At 44.1% G+C, this 25,700-nt stretch overlaps 1 protein-coding gene across 1 annotated transcript in view; it reads right to left on the reverse strand.

Moving 5' to 3' along the window:
* Window positions 1–25,700, reverse strand: part of znf423 (zinc finger protein 423) — a 90,163-nt gene that overhangs the window by 19,420 nt on the left and 45,043 nt on the right. Inside the window, exons 14-18 of the mRNA XM_087797811.1 lie at window positions 24,598–25,131; window positions 23,517–23,701; window positions 21,768–22,207; window positions 19,616–19,820; window positions 19,456–19,540 (exon numbers count right to left, since the gene is read on the reverse strand). Of these exons, the coding sequence (XP_087653937.1) occupies window positions 19,456–19,540; window positions 19,616–19,820; window positions 21,768–22,207; window positions 23,517–23,701; window positions 24,598–25,131 (1,449 nt within the window). The remainder of the gene's footprint in view (window positions 1–19,455; window positions 19,541–19,615; window positions 19,821–21,767; window positions 22,208–23,516; window positions 23,702–24,597; window positions 25,132–25,700) is intronic.

A 25,700-nucleotide genomic window follows, 5' to 3' on the forward strand; every position in this document is an offset into this window, starting at 1 on the left:
CAGGTGCGAACATCATCGCTCCAGCCTTCGACGGTCGCTCTGGACTCCAGCTGCAGGACCAGGGATTCAGTCTCCGCTGAACACACACGTGTCCACGGAACACACACACACACACACACACACACACACACACGCACACACACACACACACACCTCTCCTTTAGCTCGTTAGCAGGGATGAGTGCAACCAACGCACACGATATTTGTGTTTAGAATCTTAATTGAAAGCCTGAAAGTGGCCTGGAGGGACTTTGCTTAATCAGTGTGTAAACCATCAAAACACACACACACACATTAACAAAAACACACACACTCATTCACTTAGTAAAACACTTACACACACACACAAACAAAATCCTATGCCCTCTCTTACTCGTAGACACACAAAACAAACATGCGCTCGAACAGAAATGCATAAAAACACACTTAAACAACACACACATGCACATGTACACAAACAAACATGAACACACACACTAATGAATGCACACTCAAACAGATATTCTTACTCACCAACATGCATATACATTCATTTACTTCCAAAAACACACTCGCCAACAGACGCACACAAACCAAACATGCACACACAGTTGTGCACAAAAACACACAAACAGAACAACAAACTTGAGCAACAGATTCTTACACAAAGACAAAACGAACACACACAAACACATCCATTCACACACAAACACATCCATTCTCTCTCACACAAATATATGCAAAAAATACTCACACACATACAAACGAACACACACTCAAATGGACTCTCTCTCCTGGAGACACAACATCGTCAACACCTGCAAACTTGTGTTTATTTATTAATTTCCATATTAACATCTGATTAAGGTTCTCTTCTGATTCTCTTAACCACCATTTTGACTCTCCAATTACATTAGACCCCCCAAGAATTTTGACACACTTTTCCACGTGACCTTGAGAGACTGAAGGACGTCACAAACCAACAGGAATAAAAATGCTGGAGTCACTGGATGTGAAAGTAATAGTACGCAGAGTTTTGTCTCCTGGCTCAGCTCTTTTATCACCACGACAGACCATACAGATACATCTCCATCTCACCCTCACTCGTGAACAAGACCACCAGATACTCTCGCTCGTCCAGGACAAGAATCTCTGAACATGACGAGGTGCGGCAGCAACAACACACACGCACAGGTTAATGTGTGTTCAGGTCTAATCACCACGGCAACCAGGGCTCTGATCCAGTTGTCAAGGTTACGGACGAGGGTCACCCCGATGTCTTCATCAGTCAGCTTCTCAGGTGAGTTCAGGAGTGTGCGTTTGTGTGTCGGTCTGTGTGTGTGAGATGTTTTTACCAATCATCAATGAAAGTAACTCGGATACATGTGTGTGTTTAGCTCCGTCGATCTAATCCCATCCTGCTGTTAACACACACTGCTGCGTGTCTGTGTGCGGGTGTGTGTGTCTGTGTGTGTGTGTGTGTCTGTGTTTGTGTGTCTTTAATCTACATTCCCACGAGGAGTCAGTGGGAGCGAACAGACTTATCCCGACTGCATCTCCCAAACTCCACTAAAAAGCAAATCTCTCCATTCCATCACAACATCCACACTGATACACAAGCACAGACACACACATGCGCACACACACACACACAAACACACACGCGCACACACAAACTCAGAAATTGACAGGGAAAGGCCTGAGAGACGAGATTAATTGTCAAAACTCCACCAAAAACACATTAGTCGAAGAATGCGCACACACACATTCACACACACACACACACACACACACACACACACACACACACACACACACACACACACACACACACACACACACACACACACACACACACACACACACACACACACACACTCACACTAACACACACTTTCACTCGCACACACACTGAACTGGAGTAAAGAAGTGAATATATTTGTCAATACAGTGACATCACAAGGAGAATAGAAGGAAGCACGAGATGACCAAGGAAGTCATGTGACCAGAAGTGACACACATTATTACACACACACACACACACACACACAGTCAGCCTGACCTTGGTCAAATCTGTGTGTCCTCGCTGCTGACCCAGCTAGAGACACCACCCACTAACACCCACACACACACACACACACACACACACACACACACACGTGCACAAAAACAGACACACAACTATGAGGGAAGCATCACAGCACAACAAGTGTGCGACGCACACACACACACACAGGTTCACGCTCCCGTGTGAAGGGTCTTAAGAGAGAAAACAACCGAGTCTCTCAGAGACGCCGTGACTCGAACATTGTCGTCCCGGGACGATCAGCTGTCAATCACCTGTCGCATCCATCAGCTGCTGAACACTGAGCAGCTCCTGTTTAATCAGATTATGTCCAATTAATCTTCACTTGATTCGTCTCCCGGGGCAACCGTCCAGCGTTCGCAGCCTCACCACATCAACGCTCTCAAGAGCGGGTTTCGTGAACCATCATCACCTGGTCGCACAGCCGCTCACAGTCAAGAGCAAACGCACAACCCAGGTTGTGTCGTTCATTCCGTGCGACACCGAGACCCGTGTGCAGTCGACGTCACTGGAGCGTCCCCGGTGGTTTGAGCGGGAAAGTGCGGTTCAAAGACCCCCCGCCAGAGCAGCTGATTCAATATTAATGCTCAAACACACACTGAACAAAGAGACGCCGGTGGTTCCCGGGCATCGTTCCCTGGTCTCCTCGTCTTCTTCACTCTCTCTCTCCTGGTCTCCTCGTCTTCTTCACTCTCTCTCTCTCTCTCTCCTGGTCTCCTCGTCTTCTTCACTCTCTCTCTCTCTCCTGGTCTCCTCGTCTTCTTCACTCTCTCTCTCTCTCCTGGTCTCCTCGTCTTCACTCTCTCTCTCTCTCCTGGTCTCCTCGTCTTCTTCACTCTCTCTCTCCTGGTCTCCTCGGTCTTCTTCACTCTCTCTCTCCTGGTCTCCTCGTCTTCTTCACTCTCTCTCTCTCCTGGTCTCCTCGTCTTCTTCACTCTCTCTCTCCTGGTCTCCTCGTCTTCTTCACTCTCTCTCTCCTGGTCTCCTCCGTCTTCTTCACTCTCTCTCTCCTGGTCTCCTCGTCTTCTTCACTCTCTCTCTCTCTCTCCTGGTCTCCTCATCTTCTTCACTCTCTCTCTCTCTCCTGGTCTCCTCGTCTTCTTCACTCTCTCTCTCTCTCCTGGTCTCCTCGTCTTCTTCACTCTCTCTCTCTCTCCTGGTCTCCTCCGTCTTCTTAACTCTCTCTCTCCTGGTCTCCTCCGTCTTCTTAACTCTCTCTCTCCTGGTCTCCTCCGTCTTCTTCACTCTCTCTCTCCTGGTCTCCTCCGTCTTCTTCACTCTCTCTCTCCTGGCTCGTCTGTCTTCAGTGTGACTCACTCGAGCCGAGACTCGTCCACACCTGACGACTCCTTCTACACCAGGATGGATGAACACTCGCGTCCAAGAGAGGATGAGACGGACTTGAGATGGGAAGGTTGAATAAATGAATAAATAATAATAATGTAAATGTCCAGATATGAGAAAGTGTAACTACAGTATGTCACGACATTGTAATAGACGTGTAATAGATTGAAATAGGATATGATTGAAGAAAAAAAAGAAGGGGAAATAGACTTAAAATATAATCATATTTCAAATCATTTTTTTATTTGTATTTTATTTTGTTGGACAAGAAATGCACAGAACAAACGACCAGAAGAAAAAAGGTATCTTTTTTCTTCTGGTCATTAAGGTATTTTTATAATTAAAATAAATTATTTTTTGAAACAAAAGCAATATAAAGATGAAGACGAAGATGAAGTTGATGAGGAAGATAATGAAGATGATGATGATGAGGAAGATAAAGATAAAGATAAAGACGAAGATGAAGACGATGATGAAGATGAAGATGATGCTGAAGATGTTAATAAAGATGATGAAGATGATGATAAAGATGCTGTAAATTATAATGAAGATGTTGATAAAGGTGGTGAAGATGCTGAAGATTATGAAGATTGTCAAGTAGATGCTGAAGATGAGGATGATGATAATGAAGATAATGATGATGATGAAGATGGTCAAGATGATGAAGAAGATAATGAAGATGAAGATGGAGATTAGGATGATGTCGACCCTCAACAATAAACAATAGATTTGTTCGACCGCAGCGCACATGTACGACAACAAGCTCATTTTTGGACGCACAACAGCTGTAGAAACACTATCACATGCTCACTCAGCCAAGCGTGTGCGACACACACGTCACCTCTGGTGTGTGTGTTCATGTATCATCATTTAATTGTTTCATTGTGTTTGTCCCGCCACACACACACACACACACGTCTAGATGACATCTGTCAGCATCTGCACAAACACACCCTGACAGTCACAGCTGGACACACAAACACGGTCGGACAAAAACCTCTCTCTCTGCTGTGACCTCACACGAGCACATCTGGGTGTGACGAGCTCCAGATGTGTGTGTGGCACTGCTGGCTGCATCACACCTGGACACCCACACAACGATAAACAACAACAACAACACAATGAAACATGACAAAGACTTGTTTGTGTTGTTGACTGAATGTTAACATATCCAGGTCAACTTTTGTTTCATCCAAACTCATCGAAAATCATGTCCCACTCACATGACCCACAAACACAGGGTTCATCTGGAGCACCCCGTAACATGAACGACTCGTGTGGGACGTAAAAGTATTTAATGGCATTCAATGTTCGTCATAAAGTGTCAAATGTAGCACTATTAGCCACTAGCTAAGCTAGCTCTGATAGCCACTGGCTAAGCTAGCACAGTTAGCCACTAGCTAAGCTAGCACTGATAGCCACTGGCTAAGCTAGCACGGTTGGCCACTAACTAAGCTAGCCCTGTTAGCCGGTTGCTAAGCTAGCACAGTTAGCCACTAGCTAAGCTAGCACTGATAGCCACTGGCTAAGCTAGCACAGTTAGCCACTAGCTAAGCTAGCACTGATAGCCACTGGCTAAGCTAGCACAGTTAGCCACTAGCTATGCTAGCACTGATGACAATTGTCCTTCACTTGACATTCCAGTTAAGAACAAACTTCATTGTAACACTTTCTATCATGTTTGTTCACTTCACCACTATCTCACTACCAACATAATCAACCTGCTGGTGACCTCGGCTCCTGGGACAAGATCAACATATGCTGCAGAATAAATGTCGTTCGTGAAGAGTTTTTGGAATAAAATCTTCAAAACCTACAAAGTCAACAACAACCAAATGAAAGCGACTCGTCATCACCAGCGGGTCGAGCTGGACCCAGAACTAGTTTGTCAAGAACTTGTCTGACACCCAGACCTTCATCTGGGCTCTGAGGCGACAGGAAGTGCAACAGAAACCTCCTAATGACTTAATTGAGACGATTACAGAGACGACCAATCAGCACGCAGCTTCCTGACGGTTCTTGTTAGGAGCTAATTAAAGAAGCCGTCGCAGCAGGAGGAGCTGCTGCTCTGACGGAGGAGGAGGTGGAGATGCAGGAGGAGGTGAAGATTCACAGAGCAGCAGCAGGTTGTGTCACCCAACCTCCATCACTTCAGATCTCTCTTTGTTACCTTCACTATCTCCTTCATGAAGAGCGATCATGTGACCCGAAGTCTTCGCGCCTCAATCTGGACGACACGCTGCGCAAGTTTAATTGCTGTGGTCCCTTTGCATGTGTGTGTGTGTGCGTGTGCATGTGTGTGTGTGTCTGCGTGTGCATGTGTGTGTGTGTGTGTGTGTGATGGATCGCTCAAGGAGAAACAGCAGGGGGGGCTGCACCACCTTCTTTTGCCCTCCTCCTCTTGACCTCCTCCCTCATCTCAGTGTCTCCCTCTGGACCTCCTGGTTCTTCCTCTCCTCCTGCTAGCAAGACTTCTTGTCAGACCTGCTCCTCACGTCTCCTTAATCAGCCATCACATGTCAATCACTCTCCTCCTGACTCCCTCCTCCTCCTCCCATCTCTCCACAGACTCGCTCTCTCGTGCTCGTCCAGCTTCAGTTTTGCTTTTTCACCACACACACACACACACACACACACACACACACACACACACACACACACACACACACACACACACACACACACACACACACACACACACACACACACACACACACACACACACACACACACACACACACACACACACACACACAGATGATGATGATGATGATGATAAAGAGGGAGATGAAGATGAGGATAGTTTTATGATGAAGATGATGAAGAAGTAAATGATGAAGAGGAGGAGAAATGTGGTGATGAGGATGATAAAGGAGATGGAGATGATGGATGATGAGGACAACGAATACGATAAAGATGATGATGAAGAGGAGGAGGATGGAGATGATGAAGAAGTTAATGATGAAGAGGAGAAATATAATGAAGGTGATGATGATGAAGAGGAGGAGGATAAAAGTGATGATGATGAAGAAGGAGATGAAGTTGAGGAAGAAGTTGATGATGAAGAGGAGGAGGATAAATGTGATGATGATGAAGAGGAGGAGCATAAATATAATGAAGATGATGAAGGTGACGATGATGACGATGAACAACTTGATGAAAGGCTGAGAGAAGACAGAGATGGAGGGAGGAGGTGACGGAGGAGAAGAGAAGGGTCAAAGTGCACCTCCGGAAACAATGAAAAGAGGAAGAGAAGGAGGAGAGCTGGAGCACTCTGACGTCTCACCTACAGGTGCATTCTGGGATATGAAGCTGTCTCCATCAACCAGCAGGCTTTCACAACACCTTTCAACACAATCGACACACACACACTTGCAGGAGTGTGTGTGTGTGCTCGGCGGTGTGTGTGACAGTGTGTGGTGAGCGTGGGTAAAGCACTTAAGCTGCTGTAATTAGCCTGATCGCCGCGGCGACAGAAGATGCCTCTCTCATTCCCTCACTTCAGGAGCAACACGACACTTTCACACACACACACGAGAAACACACACACAACGTGTCCTCGTCACACAACATGAAGTCGTTTGCTGTCTTTGTTTACAACTTCAAAATATTTATTGAAATTTAAATGAAAATCTATCATGTGTGTTTTCTTTGTGTATACTCTTTGATTGTGTGTGTGTGTTTGAGTGTTTGTGTGCAGGGGCGCCTTTGTGTGTTTTTTTAATATACGTGTGTGTGTGCGTGTTTGTGTGCAGGGGTGCCTTTGTGATTTTTCTAATACGTGTGTGTGTGTGTTTGTGTGCAAGGGTGTCTTTGTGTGTTTTTTTCAATATATGTGTATGTGTGTGTGTTTGAGTGCAGGGGTGCCTTATTGTGTTTTTTTCATATACGTGTGTGTGTGTGTGTCTGTGTGCAGGGTTGCCTTTGTGTGTTTTTTTAATATACATGCGTGTGTGTGTGTGTGTGTTTGTGTTTTTTTAATATAAGTGTGTGTGTGTGTGTATACATATGTTTGGTCCTTCATATGTACATGTTTGTATGGAAGAGGTGATGGTCAGGGACTTCTGGATCCCTTGACTCACCTGACTCGTGCTAACGAGACATACGCACACATCCATGTGCACAGTCGCACACAGACGCACACACACACACACACACACACACACACACACACACACACACACACTCACACCACACTATGATCAATCAGGGAAGATGAGCTCCTCTCTGTGCCCTGTTAGCTGCCACTGAGGACTGAGTGCCTCAGGTCACACAATGCCCAATAACACAAGCAAGAACAAGCACACAAACACACAAACATTTACAACATGCATTTTTTTGTGTACTAAGTTTGTTTGCATCGACACGGTGTCGACATCATCAAGTGACCCGGAGACAAACGAGTGATCAATGAAATTGTAGGAAGAAGTTTTGAGCTTCAGTGAAGAGAGTCTGTGTCAGTGTGTGTGTGTGTCTGTGTGTGTGTGTGTGTGTGTGTCTGTGGACAAAACCCAGAGCTTGTTTGGATGAATGAATTATTCAGGTCCAGGGATACGACGCCCGCTGAGCTAATGAGCAGGACGAGCATTGATGGCAAATATTGCTGCTGGGAACCATTGATCTACTCATCGTTTGTCCAAAGTGTTCCAGCAGCCACCGCTGACCACAGGACTGATATCGTCTGAGTTAGCTTGTGTCTGAGTTAGCTAGTGTCTGAGTTAGCTAGTGTCTGCGTTAGCTAGTGTCTGAGTTAGCTAGTGTCTGCGTTAGCTTGTGTCCGAGTTAGCTTGTGTCCGAGTTAGCTTGTGTCTGAGTTAGCTAGTGTCTGCGTTAGCTAGTGTCTGAGTTAGCTAGTGTCTGAGTTAGCTTGTGTCTGAGTTAGCTAGTGTCTGCGTTAGCTAGTGTCTGAGTTAGCTAGTGTCTGCGTTAGCTTGTGTCCGAGTTAGCTTGTGTCCGAGTTAGCTTGTGTCTGAGTTAGCTTGTGTCTGAGTTAGCTTGTGTCCGAGTTAGCTTGTGTCTGGGTTAGCTAGTGTCCGAGTTAGCTTGTGTCCGAGTTAGCTTGTGTCCGAGTTAGCTTGTGTCCGAGTAAGCTTGTGTCAGAGTTAGCTAGTGTCAGAGTTAGCTTGTGTCAGAGTTAGCTTGTGTCCGAGTTAGCTAGTGTCTGAGTTAGCTAGTGTCTGAGTTAGCTCGTGTCCGAGTTAGCTTGTGGCCGAGTTAGCTTGTGTACGATCTAGCTGGTGTCTAAGTTTACTTGTGTCTGAGTTAGCTTGTGCACAAACTAGCTTGTGTCTGATTTAGCTTGTGTGCGAATTAGCTTGTTTCTGAGTTAGCTAGTGTCAGAGTTAGCTAGTGTCAGAGTTAGCTAGTGTCTGAGTTAGCTAGTGTCTGCATTAGCTTGTGCACAAACTAGCTCGTGTCCGAGTTAGCTCGTGGCCGAGTTAGCTCGTGGCCGAGTTAGCTTGTGTACGAACTAGCTGGTGTCTAAGTTTACTTGTGTCGGATTTAGCTTGTGCAAAAACTAGCTTGTGTCTGATTTAGCTTGTGTACGAATTAGCTTGTTTCTGAGTTAGCTTGTGTCCGATTTGTCTTGTGTCTGAGTTGTCTTTTGTCTGAGTTAGCTAGTGTCTGAGTTAGCTTGTGCACGAACTAGCTTGTGTCCGATTTAGCTTGTGCACAAACTAGCTTGTTTCCGAGTTAGCTTGTGTACGAGTTTGACAACATGTATCTCCGAGTTTCACAAACTAAATAACTTGAATCAAGAAAAGCATTGATTTTTGTTTAATATTCATGTGACATAACCTCCTTGGCAGAGGTATCCACTGCCTAAGTGCCGTTCTAGTCGTCTATGTGACGGCCCTTTTAACTCGCACGTCAACCTCCGTGATGTCACGGCGGCGGGACGGTTGCATCTAGGACACACAACTCCTCGCCTAGAAAGAAAACACATCTGGAGAGGCTCCAGAAGCCTCACGCATCAACACACCCACACACACACTCTAATGAAGCCCCGGTAGTGAGCAGGATCGGCGGGGAGCGCCCGAGACGAGTGTGTCGGAGCTCGCCACGCCGGGCGCGTGCGTCTCCGGCGGGATAATTATGGCGCTCCTCGGCAGCTGAGCGTGCCAGATGTACTGGGCGAAGGAAGAAGGAGGAGGAGAGTGTGCGGGGACCAGGAGGAGCAGCAGGAGGAGGAGGAGGTGCGGCGCAGGGAAGGAAGCACCAGGAGCAGAGCGCTGTGTGATTGTGTGTCTGCGAGGGTCTCAGCGTGGGCTTTTCCAGACGGATGTCCATTTCTAAACGCAACAGTGTGTTTGTGCGTCTGTGTGTGTTTCTTTTGGCACAAATAGTTTTGTTTGCTGCCATCCACCATTAGCTGCCTGGCTCAGAGGCACGTTTCTGTGCTCCCGCGGATCTCAGATGATGGAGTGAGAGGCGGGTGAGGCGGGTGAGGAGAGGGAGAGGTGGAGGGTCAGGGAAGGACACACAACATCACGGGTCTTTTAATGACACGCCCGAGCTGGACCGGGCCTGAACTCAAAAGGTGTTTTGATGACAGGAATGGAATCTAAAAAATTATCTTCTGACAGCATTTGTTTGTCGTGCTAAAGATGTTTCTTGCATGAGAATCAACGAATAACGGTTTATACCATGATTGACAACACACACGCACGCACACACACACACACACACGCGCACGCACGCACGCACGCACGCACGCATGCACGCACACACTCTCACACACATGCATATGCCTAAACGAACGCACAGGCTCAGATATATTAAGACAGACATACACACAGAGACACATGAACGCAGAAACATACAAACACAGACTATTGCAAAAAAACAACACACAAACACACACAGAAACAGACACATGAACACAAACACACACATCCAAACATAAAATCTGTGTTGAGTCACATTAAGTGTCACACTGGCTGACATTCAATCTTGAATATTGTTCCAATATTTCCCGTTACACAAACCCCACAAATCACTTCCTGTAAACACACCTCTCGATTGGCTGGTGCTGGTCATGTGACCAATCACAAGTGAGCAACCATAGTAATGAATACAGCAGTGTTGTGACAGCGAGCTGTGGCAGCGTGAAGATCTACATTCTATATCCGACAGCGACAGATCCACGTCTGAAACCGTCCCGGTCCGAATATGGACCCATGTTCCGACACCGGGGGAGCGAGTGAGGCCAGACAGACGAGTGGAAATATGATGAAGAGAGTGAAGATGAGCAGCGACAGGAAGAGAGGAAATAAAGAAGAGATCCTCTCTCGCTGCTCCTCTACTTCACCTCTAGCGCCCACCAGACACAAAGCAGAGCACCATGGGAAATTACTGAAACCAGAATGCATTGATTTATCCGAGTGTGTGTGTGTGAGTGTGTGTGTGTGTGTCACAGGTCTTTGTGCAGCAATAAAGCGAGCAGCCTGGTCGACATCTGTTTAGAGACGAGAGATAAGAGCGACAATGTAAACTGTTGTTTCTCTGCTGCAATAACTGTTGAAATGAAGTGTCTGAGATGAAACCTTCAATATAATTGTTAGACAGCTAACACTGCTAACACCGCTAACAGAGAAACACAAACAACGATAGTAGCTATTATTATGCTGCTAATATCGCTAATAACCTGTGTACAGCTAACACTAATAACAACCTGTGTACAGCTAACACTGCTAACAACCTGTGTACAGCTAACACTGCTAAGAAACCCCTAGAGCTAACACTGCTAAGAAACCCCTACAGCTAACACTGCCAACAACCCGTGTACAGCTAACACTGCTAACAGCCTGTGTACAGCTAACACTGCTAACAACACGTGTAAAGCTAACACTGCTAACAACCCGTGTACAGCTAACACTGCTAACAACCCGTGTAAAGCTAACACTGGTAACAACCCGTGTACAGCTAACACTGCCAACAACCCGTGTAAAGCTAACACTGCTAACAACACGTGTACAGCTAACACTGCTAACAACCCGTGTACAGCTAACACTGCTAACAACCTGTGTAAAGCTAACACTGGTAACAACCCGTGTACAGCTAACACTGCCAACAACCCGTGTAAAGCTAACACTGCTAACAACACGTGTACAGCTAACACTGCTAACAACCTGTGTACAGCTAACACTGCTAACAACCTGTGTAAAGCTAACACTGGTAACAACCCGTGTACAGCTAACACTGCTAACAACCCGTGTACAGCTAACACTGCTAACAACCCGTGTAAAGCTAACACTGCTAACAACACGTGTACAGCTAACACTGCTAACAACCCGTGTACAGCTAACACTGCTAACAACCCGTGTAAAGCTAACACTGGTAACAACCCGTGTACAGCTAACACTGCCAACAACCCGTGTAAAGCTAACACTGCTAACAACACGTGTACAGCTAACACTGCTAACAACATGTGTACAGCTAACACTGCTAACAACCTGTGTAAAGCTAACACTGCTAACAACCTGTGCAAAGCTAACACTGCTAACAACCTGTGCAAAGCTAACACTGCTACAGTCAGTAACAAATATGATCTACTTTGACTCATCAAAGTTCTTCCAGTCACAACATTTTGAGAACTGGTTCTACTCTTCAGTCTGGCACTCACTCCACCTCTCTGCTGGTCCAGACGTGAAGACCAAGGTGACCCTGAACACACCGTGTGTGTGCGAGCGTGCATGTGTGTGTGTGTGTGTGTTTGTGGGGGGGTGTGTGTGTGTGTGTAGGAAGTGCACGGATGTGTGGACGGTCCCTGTAATTAACAGCAGCCACTAATGAAGTCCAGCTGCTCGGCCAGACGACTGGTCAGGAGCCAGAACCACCAGAACCACCAGAGCTCGTCCATTTCAACGTTCGTCTTCCACAGTCATCCACTGGTGTCGCTACGGTAACGTGCGAGTCAGTGTCAAACTATCAAACTGTCCTTGTGTGGTTCATCACAATAGATGTAAACAAGACATGAGCTGCTGCATGTTTGTGTAGATGTGTGTATATGCGTGTGTGTCTACATGTGTCAGTATGTGTGTATACATGTGTGTGTGCCTAGACTTTTATAACAGTGTGTGTTTTTACGCGCGTGTGTCTGTGTGCATACGGACACATTATGTCTATGTGCGTGTGTGTGTCCTTTTGTGTGCGTATATGTGTTAGTCTACATGTGTATGAGTATGTGTGTTTACAGGTGTATGTGTATACGTAAAAAAATTGTCTATGTGTGTGTATGTGTGTCTTTGTGTGTGTATATGTTTGTCTTTGTGTGTGTATATGTGTGGTCTTTTATGTGTCCAAGTGTGTATATGCGTTTGCATGTTTCTTTGTGTACGTGTATATGTGTACGTGTCTAAGTGTGTATATGCATTTGTGTCTATACGTGTGTCTACATGTGTATAATTGTGTGTATTTATGTGTGTGTGTATATATGTACAAATTGTGTCAATGTGCATGTCTTTTCACGTTTCTTTGTGTATGTGTCTAAGTGTGTATATGCTCGTGTCTATACTCGTGTGCCTCTGTGTGTATACAGTACTTGTGTGTCAATGTCCATGTGTATATGTTTGTGTGTTTACGTGTGCGTGTGTCAAAGTGTTGAGTGTAAATGTTTATGTCTATGTGTGTGTGTGTATATGTGCGTTTTTCTACATCTGTGTGTGTGTGTGCTTGTATGTGTATACCGGAACATGTCTGTATGTACATGTAAGTGTGTGTGTGTGTGTGTGTACATGTGTGTCGGATGAGTGTTGATCACAGTAAGGTCTCTTTATCACAAACACAAATGCGGCGCGACAACACTGACAGATGTCGTCGCTGGAGGAAATGAATTTGGAAGTTAGTGAATTAAGCAGCGAGTTAATCGTTGCTCAGCCTCTGATTATGAAGCCTAGACACACAACACACACACAACACACACACACACACACACAACACGTTTATCTTGTGACAATTAGCCAGTAGAGGAAAATAAGCCAGTGTGTGTGCATGTGTGTGTGTATGTGCAGACATGTGTGTGTCTGTGAGTGTGTGTGGGTCTGTATGTGCAGATGTGTGTGTGTGGGTCTGTATGTGCAGATGTGTGTGTTCAGCAGCTGGTGCAGCTACACCTGGTCGAGCTGGTGGGGGGGGTGCAGGGGCTCAGTGGTACTGTACACTCGTCTTTACAAGCAACACACAACAAAGACATCACTCACACTAAACAGACAAGTTGTCTACATGAGTTAAGAGCTGATGTTGCGTGTACAAATACTCTCAAAGGCAAACACAGTCTCTCTCAGACACACACACAAACAGACACAAACACACACGGGTTGTCGCGTTTGTGTCGTCGCTGGTTTCTCTGGGTGTCTATTTGTCAGCGAGTCCTATTAGGTTTCCAAACAGCTTGTAATGACGGGTAATAAACAGCCGAAGAAGCTAAATCAAGCGAGGAGATGACAAAATTAGCTCTCCAGGGGGCGCCGCACTCTGAGCCTCACCAACGCACAAACAGAATTACGATCAACAGTTTCCTTTGAGTGTGTCACCGACTGCAGGTGCCTGAACACTCGCCTGGCACAGACACACACACAAAAATACTTACACACACGCAGGAACGCATTCGTTAATTTAAACACACGTGCACGTGCACGCACTCGCTCAAACACATCCGTATGAATGCATACACACATACAACAGACACACACATACATCCCTACACACTCAGCCACATACACAACTACAGACAGATATAGAATCACACGCATACATGGTTAAACAAAAAGACACACACACACAGATACACACATACCAAAGTAAACCCACAGACACACAAAGAGATACACACACATACATAGGTACACCTACATGGACACAAAACACAGACACACATTCAGCGATCAACACATAAACATAGACATAGACACACACACAGGTACACACTTACTGTAAATAGGTACACAAACACAAATACAGGTACACATACACACCCAAACACAATAAGTATACAAAGACACACATAAATGGGTACAAAAACACAGGTACACGTACAGACACACACATGCAGACACACACACAAATGAGTATACAAAGACACACATAAATGGGTACACAAACACAGGTACACACACAGACACACACATGCAGACACACACACAAATGAGTATACAAAGACACACATAAATGGGTACAAAAACACAGGTACACGTACAGACACACACATGCAGACACACACACACAAATGAGTATACAAAGACACACATAAATGGGTACACAAACACAGGTACACACACAGACACACACACAAATGAGTATACAAAGACACACATAAATGGGTACACAAACACAGGTACACATACAGACACACACATGCAGACACACACACAAATGAGTATACAAAGACACACATAAATGGGTACACATCCAGACACACACATGCAGGCACACACACAAATGAGTATACAAAGACACATAAATGGGTACATAAACACAGGTACACACACAGACACACACTAGAAGTCACATGATCAGGTGATCAGCTTCTTTTCTATCAAACTGTTGATCTCAAAAGATTCTTCAACGTGGACGAGAAGAAAATCCGCTGACTCGGCTCTTGTCTTCAGCTCACCTGTTGCTCACCTGTTCTCACCTGTTCTCAGGTGAGCAACAGGACCGAAGCGAACTTCACTGGACCAGAGAATGAAGTGGTGAATCTTCAGCCTCCCTCTCTTCCCACCAGGTTCATGAGCATCTTCCTCGTGTCCCTTTTCCCTCCGTCATTAATCCCTCTCTCCCACCGGTGTCACGGCTCGCTGCCTCCAGGTGGCCAGGGAGGGAGGGGGAGGGAGAGGGGGAGAGAGGGAGAGAGGGAGAGAGGGAGAGAGGGAGGAAGACGAGGGACAAGGATGGAAACACAAGACAGGAGGGAGGAAGGAAGGAAACAAGGGAGGAAATCGTCTTTTCTTTACACGCCGTTTCATTTACGATTAACTTGCTGCTGCTGCATGAGACACACACACACACACACACGCACACGCGCACACACGCACACACATGCAGACACACACACAAATGAGTATACAAAGACACACATAAATGGGTACACAAACACAGGTACACACACAGACACACACATGCAGACACACACACAAATGAGTATACAAAGACACACATAAATGGGTACAAAAACACAGGTACACGTACAGACACACACATGCAGACACACACACACAAATGAGTATACAAAGACACACATAAATGGGTACACAAACACAGGTACACACACAGACACACACACAAATGAGTATACAAAGACACACATAAATGGGTACACAAACACAGGTACACATACAGACACACACATGCAGACACACACACAAATGAGTATACAAAGACACACATAAATGGGTACACATCCAGACACACACATGCAGGCACACACACAAATGAGTATACAAAGACACATAAATGGGTACATAAACACAGGTACACACACAGACACACACTAGAAGTCACATGATCAGGTGATCAGCTTCTTTTCTATCAAACTGTTGATCTCAAAAGATTCTTCAACGTGGACGAGAAGAAAATCTGCTGACTCGGCTCTTGTCTTCAGCTCACCTGTTGCTCACCTGTTCTCACCTGTTCTCAGGTGAGCAACAGGACCGAAGCGAACTTCACTGGACCAGAGAATGAAGTGGTGAATCTTCAGCCTCCCTCTCTTCCCACCAGGTTCATGAGCATCTTCCTCGTGTCCCTTTTCCCTCCGTCATTAATCCCTCTCTCCCACCGGTGTCACGGCTCGCTGCCTCCAGGTGGCCAGGGAGGGAGGGGGAGGGAGAGGGGGAGAGAGGGAGAGAGGGAGAGAGGGAGAGAGGGAGGAAGACGAGGGACAAGGATGGAAACACAAGACAGGAGGGAGGAAGGAAGGAAACAAGGGAGGAAATCGTCTTTTCTTTACACGCCGTTTCATTTACGATTAACTTGCTGCTGCTGCATGAGACACACACACACACACACACGCACACGCGCACACACGCACACACGCGCACACACACACACAATCTCATTCCCTCAAAGAGCCACTTACTTGCTTCATTACATCTTTAGTGACTCGAGTGACTCGACACGTGTGAGTGACTCTGAACCAACTTCACGTTGACCTGAACAGCAGCAGGTCAGAGAGAAGATCATGAGTCTTCAACATGTAAATAAAGCTCAGGAGGAGAACATTAGTGTGTGTTCCTGAGGGAGACTTTAGTCCAGGTGACTGAGTGTGTGTCTGTGTGTGTGTGTGTGTCTGCGTGTGTGTGTCCTTGTCTGTGTGTGTGTCTCTCTGTGTCTATGTGTGTGTGTGTGTCCTTGTCTGTGTGTGTGTGTGTCTTTGTCCGTGTGTGTGTGTCCTTGTCTGTGTGTGTGTCTCTCTGTGTCTCTGTGTGTGAGTGTGTGCCTTTGTCTGTGTATGTGTGTGTCTTTGTCTGCGTGTGTGTGTCCTTGTCTGTGTGTGTGTCTCTCTGTGTTTCTGTGTGTGTGTGTGTGTGTCCTTGTCTGTGTGTGTGTGTCCTTGTCTGTGTGTGTGTCTCTCTGTGTCTCTGTGTGTGAGTGTGTGTCGTTGTCTGTGTGTGTTTGTGTGTCCTTGTCTGTGTGTGTGTGTCTTTGTCCATGTCTGTGTCTGTGAATCTCTGTGTGTGTATTTTTGTGTAAGTCTGTGTGTGCTTTTGTCTACGCGTGTGTGCGTGTGTTTTCGTCCGTGTGCGTCTGTTTGTGTAAGTGAGTCTCTGTGTGTGTTTGTCTGTTTGTGTGTTTATGTGTAAGTCTGTGTGTGAGATAGTCTCTGTGTGTGTGTGTGTGTGTGTGTGTGTACGTGTTTTTTTCTGTGTGTATCTGTCTCTGTGCGTTTGTATTTGTGTGCGAGTCTCATTGTGCGTTTCAAACAAGACAAAGCATTGATTCGTTAAGACGTAAAGGACTCAGTTCAGCACTGAAACCAGACAAACCAGTGACTCAATTGACTCCGTCAATGCCTTGACACGAGTCAAATCTGGGACTTCAACGACTCAAAAACTGAAAAAAGATTTGACTTTTGATTCGATAGACTTAAAAGACTCAGTTCAGCACTGAAACAATACAAACCAGTGACTCAAATGATGTAAACGACTCAGAATGATTGTTAGACGTAAACGACTCAGTTGAACACTGAAACGAGTCAAATCTCGAACTATCGCGACTCAAACGACTCAGTTCAGCACTGAAACAACACAAACTAGTGATTTGTTCGACTTAAACGACTCAGTTGAACAGACAAGTCAGGAACTCGTTTGACGTGAACGACTCAGTCGTTGCATTGAAACGAGTCAAATCTGGGACTTCAACGACTCAAAAACTGAAAAAAGATTGACCTTTGATTCAATAGACTCAAACGACTCAGTTCAACAAAAAACACTCGTCTGTTCGACGTAAACGACTCATTTTTCCACTGAAAAGAGTCGTTAGGCTCACAGGTCCTTTGAAAACGACTCGTCGGTTCATCGTCGCCACGACACGACCCCGGGAAGCAGCAGCAAATCAGAGAGCGGCTCCCCCCTCGGCCCCCCGATGGGCCCCGTGTGAGCGTGCAAGTGTCAACGGGGACGACCGTGATGGAGGTGTGGACACGTGAACTCTGACCTCATGCAGCCATGATGAGATGCTGACGAGCAGGCAGCCTAGCGCTGCCTTGCTCAAAGTGCGAGCAGAGGAGACAGAAAGGGGACAAACCTTGCTGACAGCTGGGCTCGTCTACAGCCGTCCAGAAGGCAGGTGGGAGAGAATGTGCAGTGTTAGTGACGACACTGATGAGTTAGTGACACACAAACAGACAATCACAACCGTTCACACGCCGACTGAGTCCCCGGGTGTTCCCTCCGCCAGAGTGGGGACCACCTGTCTCCTCACGCAACAAAACTCCTGACCGGGGAGACGCTCTACGAGTCTCTGACGGACGACAGAGCTCGTGTTCTCCAGCTGCTAATAATCAGTGAACGAACATCCTCCATGTTTCCTCCTTCAAAGTAAAAGTATCACACAGAGAACTGGAGCACGAGGACCTGCCGGAGGTCAGGTAGACTCACAGTCAGACACCGGGGAACTTGTTTATCTTCAGCTGCATTAAGTTTAATTTAATACACACATGTAGACACGCGAGCACACACATAACACACACACACAATAAAGCAACTTATAGATTTTGACTTGATTAAATGTGAACACATGAATGCGGTGAAGTCGCCTCAGGCTGAACGAATGAAACACCCGAGGCGGTCGTGAACATGTGTGCGTTGGTGTCAACGGATCCTCATTTTCAAGAACCTCTGACAGTAGCGACAACCCAGTGTGACAACAAGAAACATGTTTGATCCGTCGCTCGACAACACAAACGTGTGCGATCAACCACCAGGTGGCGTGTTTTGAAGCCTCTCATTCATCCCGTATAGTGTTGTGCGTTTCACATGTTTCTGTGTGTTTCTGAATATGAGGAATGTGTGAGTGTGTGTTTGTTCGTATGAATATGTGCACACAGATGTATGCATTAATAAGTGTGTGTTTATGTACGAGTTTGTGTGTGTGTATAAGTGTGCGAGCGTTTGTGAGATAGAGAGAGAAAAACACCCTAATGACTCTCCAAGTGAAAACATAACTACACAACTTAAACGCACAAGGTTGCATCAGTGACTCTGGGATCGCATGTCAGGTCTGGGTCGGGTGAAAACCACCGATGTGTTCCTGCGTGTTCGTCTCCTCGACACCAGAACCGCCAAGGGCGGCAAATCGGAATACACAAACTCCTCCAGAAGCATCACACAAACGCACAACTACATTGTGTCTCCACACGAGCGGAACACGCCGGTGAAACTAAACGACAGCAGATCAACGAAAACCGGCGGAAAAACGAGGGGAAAGACGGAAGTTCGTCACCGAGAGTAAACGCAGCAGAAACTCTGGTGACTCACACTCTCAAACACACACATACACACAAACGCAGGTACACAATCGATCGCACTGCAAGAAGATGCCGGACTCACCGATCATGTGATTGGCCACGTGGATCTGGATCTCTCGTTCGGTCTCGAACGTCATTTGACACTTGATACACTGGTAGGTCTTTTTCTAGAAGATACACAAGTGTTAACAACTGACTCACAAACACACACAAATGCAGGAAGTCCAGTCCGGGTCGCTCACCTTCGGGGCCGGCGAGGCGTCCGACTTCTTCCCCGCAGAAGTCTCCGGGCTGATCTCGGGATGATCCGACTGAACGTGAGCCTCCAGGTCCTCCAGGGTCTCGAACTTGACCCCGCACTCCGGGCACCTCAGCCCGGACTTGTCCGTCTGCTGGTCCCCGGGTGTGGCCGGACCGCCCTGGCTGGGACTCTGTCCGTTGGTGCCCCTGAGCAGAAGAGCAGGAGGTTGAGGAGGAATGGAAGTAAATGTTTATCGTCAGCTTTAACTTCTAACGCCGAATATTTACAGAATTAAAATCATAATTTGAATTTGAAAAACCATCAAATTTCAAGCAGTTATTACTTATTATTGCATTAATATATTCAGTGTAAAATGTTAAAATATTCAGTGTAAAGAATTCAATATAACAATGAGATGTAAATAAATTCAGTGTCAGAAATTAGGTGTAAAGAAAATGCAGCGTTAACATCCAGGCAACTAGGGAGAAGCAATCGATCCCCGCCGTCAGGTTATGATGATTTTTATCCTCGGAATTAATCTACATTGAAATCTTACATGGAATCTTATTATTTTATGATTAATTTTTTACTCTGAATAGTTATTTTACATTGAACACATTATTGATAGGAATTAACATCCAAAGTCTGATGGACCACATTAACTTCCACCGACAAGGGCTAAAGCTAGTTAGCAACAAACGCTAGCTCTGAGGCTAGTTAGCAACAAACGCTAGCTCTGAGGCTAGTTAGCAAGAAACGCTAGCTCTGAAGCTAGTTAGCATCAAACGCTAGCTCTAAAGCTAGTTAGCAACAAACGCTAGCTCTGAAGCTAGTTAGCAACAAACGATTGCTCTGAAGCTAGTTAGCAACTTTAGCTATTTCTAAAAGCAATGAATCGTACTCTGACAATAATTAAAACGAAAAAATTATATTTATAAAACATGACTTTTGTTTTGTTCATAAAGTTATCGAATCCTGTTTATTTCTTACATTCTAGAAGTCTGCAGAAGCTAAGAGCTAAATGCTAAAGCTAACGGCTACATTAAGCTTCGTCACAGTTGAACAGGCTAATGCTAACGCTAATCATTTAAGCTAGGAAGACAGAGAAGATGGATAAGAAAGACCCGCACTTTAGGAAACAACAACGTTTCACTCGCATCCATTTGTTCACGTTTGCTTCGGAAGCACAGTTTGATCTCACGAGTGCTCCTCACGTCTCCATCATCTTCTCCAGAACATTCCTGCTGCTGCAGCTTCGCTCACACCGTGACGCCGGAGAAGCTTCAACTCAGAGCCAGGTTTGTTTTTTTTAATTATCCTTTTCCGTGATGGAAATATAATGAAGAAGCCAGAAGTCACTGATATCTTTCTTTTAGGAAATGTTGTCTATGTTTGCATCCATCGTAACCGATGTGAGATAAAGAGATACATGAAATAATTAAAATCAAAACATTAAAATAAACTAAAAGACATTACGCTGAAATCACAAATAAATAAAGTAGTAATAAAAGTAATCAATTATTGAATTTAATATGCCTTAAAACTTTGAATAATGGTTTTAGTGATTTCAAAAATATTAATGATTTTTTTATAAAAATCATTTACTTTAATAATTAGAACATTGAAGCTTTGAATTTTGACTTCTAGCCTTTACAATTCAATATAAAAATGTTGCAATAAAAGGTTAACTTTACCAGACCATCCCAATCGAGCACAGATGGATGGATGAAAAGTTGGGTCAAGAAACTTTGTTTTTTTTTGTCTGGTGGCACAATTTTACCAACATTTTATATTGAATTAAAACGATAATAGTCTAATTTGTTAATATATAAAATAATTATTTAAAAAATGTATAATATAAAATATACAAATACAACTTGAACTTTAAATATACAAATTATTAAATTAAATTATTCAATGAAACATATTCAAGCTTTTGAATATAGATATGAATAAATTACATTTTCATTAATTATTGATAATTAAATACTTAAATATAGTAATTATTGATTCAAAATGTAAAATTTGAATTAAAAAAATGCAAAGATCGACATTTAAACTGTAGACTCAACCGTCAACATTGTGAAGACACTGATGCACCAGAGCTTCACATCCATCTAACCCGCAGCGCTGACGGACCCGGGTCGACCCACCTGCTCATGCACGCCGCACACAGTCCGTACGGGAGTCCGTTGACGTCCAGCTTGACCAGCTCGCCTTTGTTTTTGAACTCCTTCAGGCAGAACGCACACTTGTACAGTTTGTGCTGCTGCAGCTGACCGTTGGGGGACGAGGAGGCCGAGCCGCCGTTCCCTCCTCCTCCTCCTCCTCCACCTCCTCCTCCTGCTCCTCCTCCTCCTCCTCCGCCGCCCAGCGTGGACCCGGCCGAGAGCTTCTGCATGTGGAAGGTCCCGTGGATCTTCAGCTCCAGGGTGGAGGTGACCGTCTGCATGCAGACCACGCAGCGGAAGCCGGTCAGGGAGTTGCGGAGGTCGGGGTGCATCTGGCAGTGCTCGATGAACTCCTCCTCGTTCTGCAGCGGCATCTTGCAGATGCGACACGTCCCCGTGTCCAGACTCTTGCTGTGGGTCACCTGGACGGGACGGCAGGAGACGGACAAGGTCACGACCTCGTCCTGCGACACGACCGGACCCCCCCGGTGACACGGGTGACACCGGCCGAGTCAGCGAAATAAACTGTATCGACCTTTTGTTCATGTACGCAAGGATGAGACATAGTAACACAACCTTCAGTGATTACACAAATACAAATAAAGAAAGATAAATCTATAGAAGTGTATCAGTGACATGATGATTGATGAGTGAAGGTTGAATAAGTTTTTTATAATTTAATTTAAAAAAGAAAATCAGAATTTTGTATTATTTAACACAGATCTTGATATTCTCATTCCAATAATTGAATAATAAATTATCTATATTAAATATTTAATAATACATAGCCTATATAAAAAGTATTGATTTTATAAAATGTATTAGAATATGAAACTCTCTGTTTTAAAAATAAAAAAGAATACATTGGAAAATTTAAAAAAAAAGGGAAAAAAAGAAGAATTACTAAACATTTAATAAACAAATATTTGTTTTAAAATGTACTTAAAAGATAAATCTAAATTTAACATTTTAAATGTTGAAATTTATTCAACCACTAATATTCGGATGGCACTGATGTGCTTTTATATAAATGTGTTACATTTTTGTCTCATGTTCTTCAGCACCCCGTAACATGAAAGGTGTGAGACATAAAAGTATTTGAAAATTCAATGTTTGTCATGAAAAGGTCAATTTGATATTAGAAATTATAATTTCTTATTTCATCGTAGATTTACACAATTTACTTTCTAATCTTCAACATATACAATATGTTACGGGGTGCTACATTTCACTTCAATGCAGCTAGCACTGTTAGCCACTAGCTGAGCTAGCTCTGTTAGCCACTAGCTGAGCTAGCACTGTTAGCCACTAGCTAAGCTGGCACTGTTAACCACTAGCTGAGCTAGCACTGTTAGCCACTAGCTAAGCTAGCACTATTAGCCACTAGCTAAGCTGGCACTGTTAACCACTAGCTAAGCTAGCACTGTTAGCCACTAGCTAAGCTAGCACGGTTAGCCACTAGCTAATCTGGCAAGTATAGCATTGAGACATTCCAGTGTAAAACAAACTTCATTGTAACACTTTCTATCATGTGTTAGTTCACTTCAACACTATCTCACTACCAACAAAATCAATCTCATCAAACTGCTGGAGACCTTGGCTCCTGCAATGGTTTGAGTCATCTGTGATGTGACTTAAAGAAACAGTGTGTTTGGAAGAGAACGTGGAAGTGTTACGGGGTGAAATGTAAAAGTGGACGAACATAAACAAGTTCAAGGAAACGTCTCGTACCTTGTGCTCCGTGAGCGTCAACAGTGACGGGAAACGTTCTCCACAGATGGGACACATGTAGTGTTTGGCTGGACCTCGGTGCGTCTGAGCGTGTTCACGGAGTCCACTCTCTGAGAAGAAGGTTCTGGAGCACACGTTGCATTTGTGGTTCCCTTTGATGAAGTCTGCCTTCTTCTTCCTGGACCCTGATGTGGGTCAGAGATGAAGGCATGAAGTTAGCATGTGGACTAGTTTCAGTAGTTTGTGAATGAGTTAAAATAGTTTGTAAATGAGTTTCAATAGTTTGTAAATGAGTTAAAATTGTTTTTAAATCAGTTTCAATAGTTTCTAAATAAGTTTCAATAGTTTGTAAATTAGTTTAAATATTGTGAAGATTAGTTTAAATAGTTTGTAATTTAGTTTAAATAGTTTGTAGATTAGTGTAAATAGTTTGTTAATGAGTTTCAATAATTTATAAATGTGTTTCAATAATTTGTAGATTAGTTTAAATAGTTTGTAAATGAGTTTAAATAGTTTGTAAATTAGTTTAAATAGTTTTTAAATTAATTTCAATAGTTTGTAAATTAGTTAAAATAGTTTGAAAATGTGTTTCAATAGTTTGTAAATGAGTTTAAATAGTTTGTAAATTAGTTTCAATTGTTTAAAGATTAGTTTAAATAGTTTGTAATTTAGTTTCAATAGTTTGTAAACTTGTTACAATAGTTTTAATAGTTTGTAAATGAGTTTAAATAGTTTGTAGATTAGTTTTAATACTTTATAAATTAGTTTCAATAGTTTTTTAATGAGTTTTAATAGTTTGTAAATTAGTTTCAATAGTTTTTTAATTAGTTTTAATATTTTGTAAATTAGTTTTAATATTTTGTAAATTAGTTTTAATATTTTGTAAACTAGTTACAATAGTATGTCAATTTGTTTCAATAGTTTGTAGATTTGTTTTAATAGTTTATAAATTAGTTTTAATAGTTTATAAATTTGTTTCAATAGTTTGTAAATTAGCTTTAATAGTTTGTAAATGTGCTTCAATAGTTTGTGAATGTATGGTAATAAACTAGCTCCAGGTGTTAGCGTAGCCACATCTCACCGGCGTCGTCGTCTCCAGGTCTGATGTTGTGATCTCTGAGCCGGTGGTTCTGAAGCAGAGACTCCATGGTGTAGGCGGCGCCGCAGATGTCGCAGGCGTACATGGGCTCAGCGTTGTCGATCTCCTCCTCGCCGCCGCTGGCCTCGTGGCTGTTGGCCGCGTCTCCTCCTGCTCCTCCTGCTCCTGCTCCTGCTCCTCCGCTCTTCATCAGGATGTTCTGAAGGTCCGCCTGCTCTGCAGCCACCGCGGCGGCGCCCGAGCTCCCGGTCCCTCCCCCGCCCCGCTTGGACGACTGGGCCAGTCCGTTGGGGGTCCCGTTCTGGCTCCCGACGCCTCCTCCGTTGCCGGTGACGACGCCGCCGTCGAAGATGGCGTGCTTGTCCCGCAGGTGGCGCTCCAGCAGCGAGATGGCGTGGAAGGACTTGCCGCAGAAGCGGCAGGTGAACTTCTTGCTGTGGGTGGTGATGTGACACTGGAGCTCCACCTCCGTCCCGAACGTCTCCCCGCAGAAGATGCACTTACGGGGCTTCAGTCCTGCAGACAGAGAGGGTTGAACGAAGGGCCCTGAACGCACCACCGCACTGATGAATGGTGAAGTGAAAACACAACTGTCATGAACAACCATTGCAAAGGATTGTGGGGAAAAAAAAGATCATGATTTTTGTCCTTATGTTATGAAAATATATCATCAAAATATTGATGATATTGATGGTTTTTAATGATTTAATTCAATCTTGAGGTTGAATGAGCTTTTGAACAAATAATTGAATTTTAATTCATAGTTTTGTAATATAAAGGTTGAACTTCTTGTAGTTTTTATTTTAATCGTTCATGTATTTTTTAAAAATTATTATTTAATTAAATAATTATCTTTTGAATTGTATAAAAGAAATCTAATATATTAAAAATGATATTAAATATTCAAATTCCAATAATTCAAAAGGTCTATATAACATTTTTTTCATTCAATTATTGAAAAAAATAAAAAATAAAGCTGTCTGTATAGAAAATTATTGAATTAAATAAAAAAAAGATTAAAAAAATTAACTAAAAATACATTTTAAATGTCAAATATAACTTTTAATACCATATTCTGAAGAGAC

Source organism: Callionymus lyra, chromosome 8, assembly GCF_982586985.1.
Source record: "Callionymus lyra chromosome 8, fCalLyr1.hap1.1, whole genome shotgun sequence".
NCBI classification, from domain to species: Eukaryota; Metazoa; Chordata; class Actinopteri; order Syngnathiformes; family Callionymidae; genus Callionymus; species Callionymus lyra.